The sequence below is a fragment of the Emydura macquarii genome, unplaced genomic scaffold (assembly GCF_026122565.2).
Source record: "Emydura macquarii macquarii isolate MOO-44397 ecotype Brisbane River unplaced genomic scaffold, CSIRO-AGI_Emac_v2 contig_2422, whole genome shotgun sequence".
Classification (NCBI taxonomy): Eukaryota; Metazoa; Chordata; order Testudines; family Chelidae; genus Emydura; species Emydura macquarii.
In genome coordinates, this window is record NW_027132559.1 from 43,316,806 (window position 1) to 43,332,210 (window position 15,405).

General features: G+C 40.0%; 1 protein-coding gene across 3 annotated transcripts in view; it reads left to right on the forward strand.

Moving 5' to 3' along the window:
- MYO3A (myosin IIIA) overlaps positions 1 to 15,405 on the forward strand; it is a 175,805-nt gene that overhangs the window by 76,001 nt on the left and 84,399 nt on the right. For all 3 annotated transcript variants that reach the window (XM_067562387.1, XM_067562385.1, XM_067562386.1), the window contains 2 exons: positions 1,076 to 1,141; positions 3,364 to 3,519. In XM_067562387.1, coding sequence (XP_067418488.1) covers positions 1,076 to 1,141; positions 3,364 to 3,519 — 222 coding nt within the window. The remainder of the gene's footprint in view (positions 1 to 1,075; positions 1,142 to 3,363; positions 3,520 to 15,405) is intronic.

A 15,405-nucleotide genomic window follows, 5' to 3' on the forward strand; every position in this document is an offset into this window, starting at 1 on the left:
AGAACCCAAGATACTGGGCAACCTCACCCTCCTCTTGAGTGACTGTAAAATCTAAGCCCACTTCAAACTCTTTTTGTTATAGAATCATAGAATATTAGGGTGGAAGGGATCTCAGGAAGTCATCTGGTCCAACCCACTGCTCAAAGCAGGACTGAAATGGAGAAACTCACTGAAATGGGAGTCTGAGGAAAAGAGGATGGTACATCAGTTTAGTTACATGCTAGTTGGCACTTGTGTCTTTGACATGGCCGTTAAAGACGCACAGATTGAGAATTTCGTGGGTGAGAGAAGAGTACCGTTGTTAGAGTTAGCAAAGTTTACCAGATTTGCCCTTTGATTTGTGAAGCCTACAAGTTCCTCCTACCAAAGGGGAGGCAGCATTGCCTAGTGGGTATAGCACTGTTTTGAAAAACAACCTCATTTTTATGTGATTTCTTTTTGCATCATTGGATATTTTATATAGAAAAGGTACATTTTATTTCAAAGGAAAAAGGCCAATTCAAAACATTCTGAGCCAAATTCAAACCTCCAGTAAGCATTCCGTTGACAGCAAAGGAGTGGTACCTGTTTACACCAGGTCTGACATTAGCTGGCATTTGATACCTTAATGAATCACAAATAGATAATAATAGTGTTCATTAATTTTGATACTTTGTTAATGGGCTGGTTAATGCAATGAAACCATGACACTTTTTGTGAAATTTAAGATAGAATTCCTTAAAGTACTCTTATTTAAAAAGAAAAAAACAATTGCCTCATGCTTTGAAGGAAACCAGGGTTCTGTCACAGTATACAAATAGTGATTAATAGGTCATTAGTTTCATTTACTTTTATTGACATGCTTGAAAAATGACAGCAATTCTTGGTTATATTTAGTAGATCTCCTTGATGCTTTGTTAGTTATGTAAAGTAGGAGGTTAATGAAGTATTATATTGTCTACACAATGCTCCTTTAACCAGTGGAAATCAATATTTTTTTCAATAGCTCTTCCAAAACTCATTACTCAGCCTGCCTTCTTATGTTGTTTTTGTCAAGGGTGTACATGTTAACTTATCATAATACTGACCTTTGCAGAAATCCACCTCCAACATTACACCAACCGGAGCTATGGTCATCTGAATTCAATGACTTTATTAACAAGTGAGTAATAATTGAGATCCTTTTGACTGAACAACATGTGTACATAAGATATGTGCATAAATGTAGTTAACATATTACATCTTTGTATTCTGTCTGGAAATCTGTCACTATAATTATGTTTCTTCCTTGTTACCCCACATTATTTATTATAGTAAACTTGTTTTGTATACATTCCTCTTTTTATATGTAAATATATAAACAATATAGTTTTATATTAAGCTTCCTGCAAACTCAGGTTGCAGGTGACAATCCCAGTAGCAGTCTGACTGCTGTTTTTTAAACACATTATTAACATGAATCAGGGTGAGTTTGGTCTGAGTGAGACTTACATCAGTTCTATAGGATTTCCAGTGTAATTCATTGTTCGTTATTTGGGACCATATGCTGTTCTCATCAGCTGTGGAACACCTACTGGCTATTGTTAGTTCCTCAGTTACACTTACAAAAACACATTCAGTGGAACTGTCGGCGTTTAACTGTAGAGGTGTAACTGAGAACAGACAGAATTTGGCCCTGGTATTATTAAATGGCTGGTTGAATAGTTTAATCTGATGGATGGAGAGTAGAGCTAGTTGAGAATTTTTTGAAAGACAGTTTTTGGTTGGAAAATGCTGATTCCACAAACCTTTTCAGAGAAGGAACTTGAACTGGGGTCTCTCACGCCCCAGCTGAGTACCCTAGCCGCTCAGCTATTGACTATTCTGGTGTTGTGTGTGCATGCGTTCTCTCTCTCTCTCGTTCGAAGGGACTCCTATCTTGGGCTTATATGGCCTCTTAATTAACCAGATCACTGTGCCATATTAACATACTTTTTGTTAAGCAAATTTTTGAAAAAAACAAACAAACAAATAATTAAAAGAATTTTGAGGTGCAGATCAGCACAGCTCAGATGAAGTCAACAGAGCTTCACCAGTTTTTACCAGCTGAGGATCTGCCCCAGAAATATAAACCTTTTTTATGACTTTGTAGTTGATATGTACGAAAGGATGATTTGTACATTTCTTTAAGCTTCCTCTCCCTCCCAACCTCTCTTCAATACAGTGGTGGTGGATTTGGGTATATCCTGAAGTAACTGGCCTCAGACCGCCAACTTATTTCACATAGACACCAAAGAGTGATGCAGTAATGAATTAGCATCTACAAAAGACCTGGAGTGAAATCTGGCCCCACTAAAGTCAGTGGGAGATTTGAAGTCAGTGGGGCCAGGATTTTGAAGCAGTGACATACGTTTGAAAGGTCTTATCTATAATAATTGTTAAAATATGATTTCAAGATTTCTGGGTTTATCCCATAAATTAACAGTTGCCTACAATTTTAAAGTAAAATATTTCTTTAAGTTCTAGTGACCCTGAAAAGGAATCCATTAAGGGCTAAACCCTGTCACCAATGACAGCCACTGATGGGGGCATGGCCATGTAGCTCTGCCGAGCTGGGAGTAGCCCCTCTAGCTCTGTGTATAACAGCAGATCCATTGACCCCATTCTCATTTCTCTTCCAGCTGGCCCTACCTCCTAATCTTGCTACATAATGATGTGCAGGGAGCATATCTAGAACGGGACTGTATGGCTTCACAAATCCTTCCCATTTCTCTCCAGTGGAACCATGCTGGTTCTGTTGCATCTGAAGTCACTTTTGAAAGCTTTGTAAAGAAAGTGATGAACAGTATGATATATTCTTTCCCTTAGTATCTGCTATTTAGAATATAAATTCTATTTATAATTCATCGGGAATCCAATTTTCAAGGATAGGCACCTAAATATTACGTCCTTAACTTGTACTTGGGCATTCAAGTCAGCACTGGGGATGGGACTGAGCTCTCAATCGGGATCCAAACTTTCCTAAAGATCAGATGCCTTTTTAACCCTGAGGTAGCCAGCATTTACATTCTCAGTTTATATACCTAGTGTCAATTTGAGTGTCCTATTGAGAAGCCACAATGAAATTAGAACTAATATCATTTGAACATTTTCTGTTTTTCCAGCAGTTTCTTTAATCTGCATGATGTTTCTGATTTAAAATAATGTGATTTAACATATTTTGATCCCAAATTCTATTAAAATTTTCTGTATGTCTGTTTATGGCTGCTGTGATTAAGATGTGCATAATTTAATGAGACGATGCTGTAGGTATGTGACTTAGGCATGAATGAACTCAAAATTACACTTTACTGCTTAACAATGTGCAGCTCCCTGAATGATCACCTGCTTTTCCTGCCAGTGCAGGTGCTTGACTAAAGATTACGAGAAGCGCCCGACAATATCCGATCTTTTGCAGCACGACTTCATTAAGCAAATTGAGGGCAAGGAGAAAGCATTACAAAAGCAGCTTATGGAATTTATTGATGTTCATCAACAAATGGGAGTCACTGAAAAGGCAAGGTACCTGAATTATTTCTTTTTCTGCATGGAGTAAAAGAATATTTAAAATCAGTTAACACTAAGGGTCCAATTCTGAAACATTCAGGGAATGGCTGCACTGCAATTGGGGGGTGTCATTACAGCACAGGTCATCAAAGTTGGGGTAGCTTTAATCTAGCTAGCTTGTGTACTGAGATGGGCTCGCTGCCTGGGTACTTACCAGGAAGGTTTGTGTAGTCTGCACTAACGTCCATGGTGCCATGGTTTCTCTGATATTGGCACTGAACCTAGTTAGAGTGAAGCTAGCTTGTGTACATCTACACGTGCCGTAATCACACAGCCTAGTTACAGTGTAGACATGCCCTTTGTCACACCGAGCACTTACACTGTAATGAATGGGGTTACTTGTAGAGTCAGTTACTACACAATATGAGTAAGGATAACCAAATCAGGCCCTTAATGTGCAAATGAAGAAAATGTTTTATTGCTAAAAAGACTCTTTTCTGTGTTAATGAGCAAAATATTTTCTTTCTTCTAATGGCATTTAGTAATATAAATTATGCACCATCAAACACCAAGATCTTACCACTTTCATATACAGTTCTGAAGATGGTTTGGTTCAGTGTTGCAATTTTTTTAAACAACTTCACCGAAGTAATGTACTGGATGTGAAATGCACTATATGATTAGTATTGATGTATTTCTCTTGCTTTTTTCCTGTGCTTCAAGGCAAAGGATAATAGATTTTTTTTTTAATGGAACATAAAATCTAAGAGACTTTTTTGACACTATCCATTGACAAAGTCACATTTTCCCCATATGAGCTGCACAGAGAAATCTTATTAAAATCTTCCACATTTCCTTCTATTTATATTTACACAAACTTAATATATATTGCAGTCTTCAGTTCAGATCTTGGGGAATTTTTTGCTTTGCCGATTATCTTTTGAAGACAGTGATAAATATATTTCGAAAGTATTTGTGACCTTTAAGTATTCTGAGACCAATGCTGTCTAAAAATGATATAGAAATGTGTGTGGATGATTAGTTGTTTCTGTCTTCTAGCTTCTCAGTTAAAAAAAACAATTGCAGTTGGTCCACATTTCAGTTATATGCTGGATTGATGCCATCTGAATGCCAAAGATCTGCCATCTATTCTGATAACCCTGAGAGATTTGGAATTGAAATAAATTAATTCAGTGTCAGTACTTACCATTAAAATTGAAGGAAAAGGCCCCAGCTGAGAGAGAGCTAATTTTAAAAAATAATGTATTAATTTACAAAACCCAGTGTAAAATAAGTGATGATGTCTGGTAAAATTTTCCAAAGTGCCTAAATGATTTCAGAGCCTAAGTCCCATTGACTTTCAATGAGACTCGGGTTACATAGTCATGTGTAACTCACAATAGTTAAATAAACCACTTTTTCCATTTTTAAATTCTTGAATGAGTAGAAATGAATTTTCAAAGTAACCTAAAAATGCACATGCTGCAAAATACTACTTGAAGCACTTTATAAGGCCTTCCTTCTTCTCCAGACTGCTGGCAGGAAGAAAATGGCTTTGCCTCCCCATCTTGCTTTTATGGATATGGATAGTAATCAAATGACACAATGACAGAATATTTTATTGGAGCATTCTCTGGCAGAGTTATCTTGTCTCTTGTTGACTTATCAGCCCTTTATGTGAGCCAACCAGTGAGGAATTGTATTGATGGGTAAGGAGGCTGTCTATGCTTTTGCAGTTGATCAAATTCAGTTTCGCTTTAACATTTTCACAAAACAGGACACAGTATTTTTTCTCAGCTCTTTATGGTTTGGTCTACATACACAATTGAACTTGTTTAACTAAAGGGGTGATTTTAAACTGATTTAGTTTGACTTTTTTTGTGAGCACCATTATTTCAATTTAGTGATTTAAACAATATAAATCAGGTTGAAACTGAAATTAGTATCCCCATGGGATTTACACAAATTTAACTAAATCATTTTTAAACTTATTTGAATTAAACTGGTGCAAGTCCAGTGCATGAACAAGACATATGTCTGCAAGCATTAGTATAATTCAGCACTTACTGTACTTATTATTACTTCCACTCTGGTTTACCACTTTGTCCTTTCATAGATACCATTTGCTGAAGGATTGTCTTTCTGTAGGGAGTGCACATATTATAATAAGATTAGCCTACTACTTGATTTATTGAAAATCCCTATTTTAACATCTGCTATTATCATTGTACAAGCAATAAAAGCAGTGATTACTTTCCGATAATTTGAACTGAAATAAAAGATACTCATAATTTTAAGTATATCACTAGAATAAATTAGAATTCCAAGACTGCAAATGAAGTTAATGTAGAGCAGTGTCTGTTATCTTCTCACTGCCCTGTAACAAGATTGTGCAGACTGCTTTTTAATTCCATAATTTGTGTTATTTAATTAACCTCTTCAGTGCCTTAGCAAATAGGTCCCCATCCTGTAATCAGATCCATGTCTATTGACTTTTGAGCTATGAAAATTCCAAATGGTGTCAATGGAACTCTACATGACTGCGAGGTCCACCACATGAATCAGATTGCAGAATCAAGATAATAGATTACCATTCAATGAAGGGTGTGTATATGTGTGTGTGTGTGTGTACATACCATACAAACTAAAAAAAACCCAAAAACTTGTTCACCAGAGAGTTGAGGTTGAAAGTGTCTTTCAGTGAACTCCAACTCACATGCCCCCTACCTCTCACCAAATATTATACTTTCTTTACAAAAATTTTGCATTTTAAATCAAAACATTAAGTCTGGAAATAAACAGCTAAGGGATTCAGCAATTCTCCCTGCCAGGTGTTATATGCCTTCATCACTCAGTATCATTCCACCTGATTTATACCACTCACCCACTCACCCAAACTTAAGTTGGCCCATTATATTGTTCCTTAATGGGAACACGTTGTTGGATGCATGCTGATGATTTTATATATTGTTTGTTAAATGTTTAGTAAAGATTTCAGAAGGAGCATAGTGCCAAGGCATGCTAAGTAATGTCACATTCCTATAAATTGTCTCATAAGCCCAGATCCAGTCTTTTTGAACCTAGGTCTGCTCAAGAAAGATGACATAGTCTCCTGGCAAAATGTGGAGCAGCCTCAGGACCACTCTAACATTAGACTGGCTGCTTATGGCCCCCAGGGGATGTCCTAGCATTTAGGAATCACTGAGGCATGGTTATTCTCCATCATGACTCTTTTCTCTATACATTCCCCTTATGCCAGTGGCTGGCAGAGGTTGGCATAGGAGCCACTGGAATATTCTACCTCCTGTTTCTCTTTAAGCTGGAGCAGCACAAAGCAGTAAAAGTGTGGCAGAGACCTGGCTCATTGTGTGTTGTGTTAATGGAGCAGGAGAGTATTTATGTGATTGAGATTGAAATGACTCGCCTGTTTGATTGTATGGCGTTGGGCATATGTAGGTGTAGTCTGAATGCAGATTTGGCAAGCTTGTATTTTAACAATATTAACTCTGTTGTGTAGCATCTAATATATATATTTTGAGGGGTGTGAGCAACATAGGATATGTTAGTGTTAGAGGGCTCAGTTCAAAGCCCACTGAAGTCTCCAGGAGTCTTTCCATTGATTTAGCATACTGCAGTATACTTGCAAGTTGTGAAGCCATGAGTACATTTTACAGAGCATCCCAACTGAGTGCCAATCACACCTTTACCCCACACCTCTCCAGCATGCAAAGCTCACGTTTCTAGCCCTGTGATGCTGCAAGATTCCTTGCCTTAAAGGCATGACATTTTTTATATTTAGAAAATCTGTCACTGATCTATGACTGAATTTTGCCCATATTGGATCTCAGGCTGACGCCATTTGAGCGTGAAATGCTACATTTGGTGAGTGAATGAGGAAATATTTCTCTAGCACACTGATATTTTAAAATGGCAGCTTGTCTGAAGCTGCTTGATAGTCAAGGGCTATGTTAGTGCAAATTCTAGGGAGATGGATTAGAAGGCAGAGGACAGGTTAGGCAGTCAAAGATGCATACGCTAACAGTATTTATCATGGACTCTGCTATTTATCTTTAGGAGCTACAATTTATGAATTTAGGATGGGGGTGCACATGACTACATGCATGCACATACACACATTTTTATGTAAATTTCCTCATTCCAGTCACAAAAATGGAAACATCTTAAATGATTTAGATGTTTGTCAGTCACCCCTTTAGAACAGTGCCATCTTTTTCACTTGCAGCCCATGTAAATCTCAAAAGAGGTGAAAAATGTCAGAATAGGAAATGAACTCTGTAAGCTATAGTACTAAAAGCAAAGGGAGTTTTCTTATTTTAAACTTTTCCCCCTTAGTTTAAATGGACAATATTACACATTTGGGTCCCAATCCTGCAAAGGAGCTCCATGCAGGTGGGCCATGCATCCACACAGAGTCCAGTCAAAAGTCAGTGTGGAGTAGCTTGCAGGATCGGGGTCTTGGTCTTCAGCAGGTTCAAAGGTATTGTCTTTGTCACGAGCATGACCTGTCAAGTACAGTAAAGACAATTTTGCTGATGCTGCATGCTCTAATACAATACAAGGAAGCAATGCACTGTGGGTTATATTGATTTGTTGCAGCAGATCAAGATATAATTATAAGGAATTTTACCATGATTTTAATGAATAAACCCACATTTTAAATTACATAGCTACATTCCTGCAGTCACATTATATGCATAAAAAATGAAATCACTACCCAACTTATTATTATAAATCAACTACCCAATTTATGATTATAAATCAGCACTGTAACATGTACACAATAGCTATTCTGAAAGAACGCCTCTTGAAAGGCTAAATGAGAAAAATGAGTGGTCAAAGAATAAATGATACCAAGGAAAATGTGTGTTTCAAGAGCTGTAGCTATCCTGTGAAAAAGAAGGTGCTGTCTTTGAGATGGCCTTCAAAACTGCAGCTTTTGAGTCTGACAGTCATGCTTGTAATGATTTTATCTTTGGTTGTTCAGCTATCTTAATCTTGACTGCTTTCACATTTACAGCTATAATCTCTGCAGAAATGTGCAACAATTAGTACAACAAGCAACTCCTGGAAATTGTGACTCACTTCAGAGTTAGTTATATATGTGGTGTCCAGTCAATGGTTCCCGTCACACCCAGAACTCACAATGAAGCCAATGTCATCATTTATTCTTTGACTAGATCCTTTCTTGATCTTCACAATGGCTTCACTGAGCATTTTGGATGTGCAAGGAATGCAGGCTTGGGCCCATCGTTGTTGCTCATATGTTTTATGTCAAAATCAAAATTCATACTGAACACACAGGGATTGCACTGAAATGTAATGATAAGCTGTTAAATGGCTGCCCTTCAAGACTATTTAAAAGCGTCAGCTAGTACGGAATGTGGCTGCCATCTTATTCAGCAATACCAGCGCAGAGAGTACATTACAGCTGTTCTCAGAGCCTGCTCTGGTGTCCAACTGATTTCTGGTATAGATTTAATACAGCACCTTGTACTGCGCTCTTTGCTTCCTGGATACTCAGAGACTTCCTTTCTCTCTACGTATCGTCACGGCAATTGAGATCAGCTGGGATACAACTGCTAAAATCCCTAGATTTGACCTTTGGCAATCTAGAGTCTGGGTGCCTTCAGTGGAGGGGTCTCAGTTCTGGAATTCACTCCCCTTGTTGGTTGAACAAATACAATGTATTGTTCAGCTTCTAGGCACGGCAAGGGGGACGACCAAGTGGTTCAGGAACTAGCCTGGCACTTGAGAGACCCAGGTTCAATTCCTTGCTTTGCCACAGACTATGTGTGTGACTTTTGGTAAGTCACTTAGCCTCTCTGAGCCTCAGTTCCCCATGGGGAAAATGGTACTTCTCTACCTCACTGGAGTGTTGTGTGGATAAATGCATTAAAGATTGCGCTGAGATGCTATGGTTATGGGAGCCAGATAATTTCCTTTGGTAGAGGGTATATCTGTATACTCAATCTTTTCCCAAAGGTGGAGTGTACAGGTGCTGAAGAGGTTGGATTTAGTTGGCATTGGCTAGTGTGTTTGTTTCCTTGCTATATGTTTGTTCATGTGCCAAGAAACTTTCCACTGGGTGTGTTTCATAAAATCATCTTCTTCTTCTTCTTTATGCCGTTTTTCCTGGTGAGGGTTGCGGTGGCTGCATGGAGAGTAGGGAGGACCAGACCTCCCTTTCTTCCACAACAGGTTCCAGCTCCTCCTGGGGGATCCCCAAAGATTCCCAGACTAGCCAGGAGATATAGTCCCTCCAGAATGTCCTGGGTTGGCCTCGGGGCGTCCTCCCAGTGGGATGTGCGCAGTAGAGTTCCAAAGGAAACCCACTAGGTGGCATCTTTCTCAGGTGCCAAACCACTCAGCTGACTCCTCTTTATCTGGCGGAGTAGCGGTGCTACTCTGAGGATCTGTCAAATAGCTGAACCACTCACACTATCTCAGAGAGTCAGCCCAGCCACCCTGTGGAGAAACCTCATTTCCGCTGCTTGTACCTGCAATCTCGTCCTTTCGGTCATTACCCAAAGTTCATGACCATAGGTGAGGATGGGGATGTAAACTGACCTGTGAACCGAGAGCTTCATCCCAAACTCAGCTTCTGCTTCATCACCACGAATTAGTACAGTGCCTGCATCACTGCCACCACCACACTAACCCACCACTTAATCTCACACTCCTGCTTACCATCAGTCGTGAACAAGACCCCTTTCACTAAGGGCAGCTGCTCCCTCTTCACCTGAAGAGAACAATCCTTTTTCTTCCAGGAAAGAACCATGACCTCCTATTTGGAGGTGTTGATTCTCATCCCAGCCGCTTCACACTCAGCAGTGAAGTGTTTGAGTGCGCGTTGGAGATCAGAGTCTGAAGAAGCAAGAAGGACAACATCTGCAATCAGCAGAGGTGCCACCTCCACGTCCCCATACTAGATACACTCCCCAACTCAGCTGCACTTCGATATACTGTCCATGAAGTTCATGAACAGGAGTGGGGACAAGATGCACTCTTGGTGGAGTCCAATGCCCACCTTGAATGAGCTCAACTTAATATCAAGAAAGCAAGCACACCTCTCACTCTGGGAATAGAGGGACTGGATAGCGCCCAGCAGCGGCACCAGCATCTCATACTCCCGCAGCACTTCCCACAGGACATCTTGGGGAACGCAGTCATAAGCCTTCTCCAGGTCTACAAAACAAAGGTAGACTGGATTAGCAAACTCCCATGACCTCTCGCATATCTGCGAGAGAGAAAAAAGCTGGTCCGTTGTTCCTACGTCTGGGATGGAAACTGTATTGTTCCTCCTGAATATAAGGTTCAGCTAATGGGCGTAGCCTCTTCACTAACATGCTGCATAGGCTTTGTCGGGGGGCGCTGAGGAATGTGATCCCCGTGTATGCCCGTGGAACACACCTTCTGGTCTCCTTTCTTAAAGATTGGGAGCACCACCCCGGTTTGCCACTCCCGAGGTACTGCACCTGCCTTCCATGCCACGTTGCAAAGGCACATTAACTATGACACCTCAACTTTGTCCAGTGATTTCAACATCTCTGGGCGAATCGCATCCACCCTTGCTGCCTTGCTACTGCAGAGGCACTTTAGCACCACAGCAATCTCATCAACAGAAATAGATCTGATCCCACCGGGGGTTTCTGGCACTTCCTCCTGAAAAGAGGGCGTGTCCATCGGGCTGAGAAGTTCCTCAAAGTGCTCCTTCCACCTCTGAACAATCTGTTCTGAAATGCGATCAGCGTTTCACCACCCTTGTGGAGAACAGCCTGGGCAATGTCCTGCTGACCCCTCCTAAGGCGACAAATGGTTTGCCAGAACACTTTTGAGGCTGTCCAGTAGTCATTCTATATGGTCTTTCCAAACTTTTCCCAGGTCCGGACTTTCACTTCAATAACTGCGCTGGCAAGCATTAAGAACAACACAGTATTATGACTCCAAGTAACTGCAGCAATATAGTATCTCCTATTTGAAGTATAGGAAAATACTGAAGTTTATTACAGATCCCTCAGATAGTGGGTATGAAGTTTTGTAATGGATAGGTGGGTTTTCAGCACTCTCTTCCTGTATACTATTGCCTTTCAACACGAAGACAATTATGCTGCTGTTGTGTAAATCTGTATGTCCAAACCACACACAGTCAGATTCTCTCAACCCTTTGAGCTACTCTGTTAGCACAATGAGGCTTTAAAACCATCCTAACTGGCTACTTTCAGATTCTTACAGGTTGTGACTGACCTTTGTGTGGGTTTCAGGAAGGCTCAAGAAGCTTCCCAACCTCCCCACCCTCGCTGCATGACCTTCATTAGGTTCCCTCCATGCACTCCTAGGACACACATTTCTCCATAGGAGGCAAGACTGTGGTCCCTGTCTCCTTTCACCCCTGCCCGTAGAACAGGCCCAGGGCACTGGGAGAGAGAATAGAGCATCCCTTGAGGGAGAGTAGAAACAGGATGTTTCTCCTGCATGTCATGGAGTGCTGGAGGAATCCACTCCAACCACTACTCCACCACTAGCATCAATCCCATGTCCCACTCACTCCATGCACCACATCACTTCTAATGTGGGGCTGTGCATATAATGCATGACTGAGTCCTGAGAATAATAAAGATAAGAACCCACAGTGCCATTTGTAGTGCTATGTTGCAGAGCGGGACTGAAATACTGCCTGTATGTTTGTCTTTTTCCATTTACATTATGTGGCCCCCTGTGTAAAAATAGAAGCCCTAGTGATGACTGTTATGAACAGGTTTCAATGTTTGTGCTGCCTTTTAATAAATTTTGCTCTTAGTTATAATTTGTTAGTTGCTCAGAGGCGTAAAGGTGTTAACACTGTAGATAAAATGTATTTTTACTATTTTAATGTCTTCTTTATACCTTATGTTAATGCCAGGCCTTTTCTAGTCTTTTACAATTCTTTAGTTGGCTTTTGAGTTTTCCACAGTAGCTAGAGTATTTTATTTTATGTTTCACTACCTCACAAATGGCAGAAAGATTCAATAGGACATTATGAATTACACTATTTTACACTATTTTTGGAACCATCAGAAATCATTCTGACAATTAAAAAAAAGCCTCCAGTGGTCTCATTTTGTTTTCATTCAATCTTGAAGACAAAGTGGGGGAATGAAGAGAACAATTCTGCCTTGACTTGTTTTCTTCTCTATACTGGGTTGATGTTTCTAGCCTTTAGCTTCTTCAGTTGCATGTTGAACATGGCTGTGGAATTTGATGCCTACAACAAATAATTTCTTTGAACTGGACACGGGAACCTAGTTATTTCGGGTCACAGTGTCCATGCACATTATGATAACAAAAATTCAACACTAACGTGGGTTGGGAGGTTTTTTTAGTGGTTGGAGTTTGAGGAAGTGAAGCAGTATAAGTGTCCTTGAGGGATGTTTGTGCACTTTGACAGCAAAGCAGGAAAATATTTTGTGTTTTGCAAATCTGTCTCTCTGGTATACATAGGAAATGAACTGTATAATGTGGTTTAACAAGCTATACAGTTCTCAGGATGTCAGCCAAACAGGATCACATGGAAATCTGTGGATTCTCTTCTTTCTTTTTTATATAAATTAATCATCCATTAAAGTGGCAAGAATAAAGACCAATTTTCCAAAAGGGAAGTCAGATAAAAATGTTGGGGGAGGTGGGATATAAAATTTTCTGAGACTGGGGGGGAGCGGGTTTCTCCCTTTTATAGCAATTCATCTGCTAACCTCCTAGGCTGAAAGAAATATGGTGCTGGAAACAAATCCAGTAACACATCACTCTCTCTCCAGTATTCACTATGATTTAAAAAAAAAAACCAGGAATATGCAATGAGTAATAATTACACCAGAAATGGAAAACATCACTTGACGTAAGGTTTTGCTTTGAGTACTCCTCGGATGATGGGAAAAATAGAACATAATGTAGTTTAATAAAATACTGTCAGTTGCCACATATTTTCTTCGTGTGCATTTGCAGTCTTCATCAAAATCACAATGATTTCTAAAGAACAAAATGACCTTCATGTAGCTGCACAAAGTATATTGCTTCAAATGTGCAGATTTATTTATAGCAAATCATAGTTTGCCGTATTAAAGAACTTTTTGTATTTGAATCTTTTAAGAATAATGGAGGTACATAAACACAAGGGTAGTGTATAACAGGATATTTACATGAAGCCTTTTTTAATTTTTATTATTATTATTGTTGTTATTTTTATTGTCTCTGGATGCAATAACATCCTTTAGATAGCCAAGAAAACAATCTCAAGCATCAACAGACATTGGAATGATGAGCATTGTAATTAAGTTTTAATATTTTCACATCATATTCAATACAACATGATACATAAAACCAAAACTGTCTTCATAATATTATAATAGGAGAGCATATATGACTAGGGAAATTATTACTGCACAAGAGTCTCCAATAAGAAGGAGAATGTATTGCAGAAGATATCAGATCTATGAAAAGTGTAATTGTATCTTCACATCAATCATCTGGATGCTGCATGCCATTATTCCTACATGTTTTCAGCTTCAGTGTATTTTACATGCAACTAAAAAATCATGGGCCATTTTGTTACCCTGCTGTGGTGAATCTTGCAGGACAGTTACAAAGTACTAAAGAAACTCATAGCTTTCCCATGAAGCTATGGCTGATCATCGACAGTTAATGGCAGCCCACAGGATTCTGAATAGTAGTAGGAAAAACAGACAGGACTTTTACTTTATCCCACCCTCCAAAGGAGTAGCATCAATCCTATGCTTCCCAGGATACTCACTGTACCACCGACCTCTACACAGGGCTGTGCTTTTAATGGTGCAATCTGGCTTAAAGCCTGGAGTACTTTGTATATTTGTTTCTGTTAAGTATATGGTGATTTTCACTGATGGCCAGCTTGTGTCAGTCATCTCAGAATTAATAGAATTAATTTCACAAGCCACTAAACTAGCTGGTGAAGAAACAGGCAGAATTTCTCAGCTGTGGAGGGCTTGCACCTCCCACCTTTGTGCTTGAGAGCATGCAAATGCTGCAGTTGTTGCTGGCTTCTGCACAAGGTGGAAAAGCTCCTTGCCTCCCCACTAGCCCTTATGCCAGCAGCAGGGCTGCTCGCGCTCTCGCCTGCAGAAAATAGTCATTATGCTCAATTGAACTTCAGTGTAATGCTAAATGAAATGTATACACACATGCAGAGTGAGTTTTTTACTTGAATGCTGAAGAGCCTTGAGAGACTGTATAAAGTGCCATCTCCAGGATTTATGAGCTGCTGTGTACAATCACCAATGCACTCTGCTAGCCACTATGCTAGAGTGATTCCTGGTATACCAGTTCCTTCTGCGTAGGCATGTTAGGAGTTTGAGCTGAAGCCTGTGCATGTTAAGAGTTCAGGTTACCCAAATGCTTTTAATTAAGCTGAGTGAAAAGATTTGTCAAAACAGATACCAATCCCAGATCTATGAAGTTGCACAGACCTGGCATAGCTTACCTCTCCCAAAGACCTCCTCTAAGCTTCCCCCAGGTCTTGGGACTCCCCTTTAACATTATCACTGCTAAGTGGGTGTCTGATTTCCCAGGCCTCTGTCCAACCTCCTATTCTTCACTGTGCTGGCTGGCCACACCCTATATTTCCATCTTTGGCTGAGCTGCCTCGTAGGTTCCTGTCTCCTGATGTGCACCTCAACATCGGAATTAATGAAAGGGCCTCCTATGGCTTCTCCGGAATCGAGATGATTACTGACTTGAACTCACACAGAACAGTCTCCAATTTATCTCTGCTTCACGGCTGACACACCCCAGAATCGTTTCTGTTCTGCCTTTCTACATGATATCTGAAAGAGTGAGATCAGGAGATCTGATCCAATCCATGGCCCTTTGCTG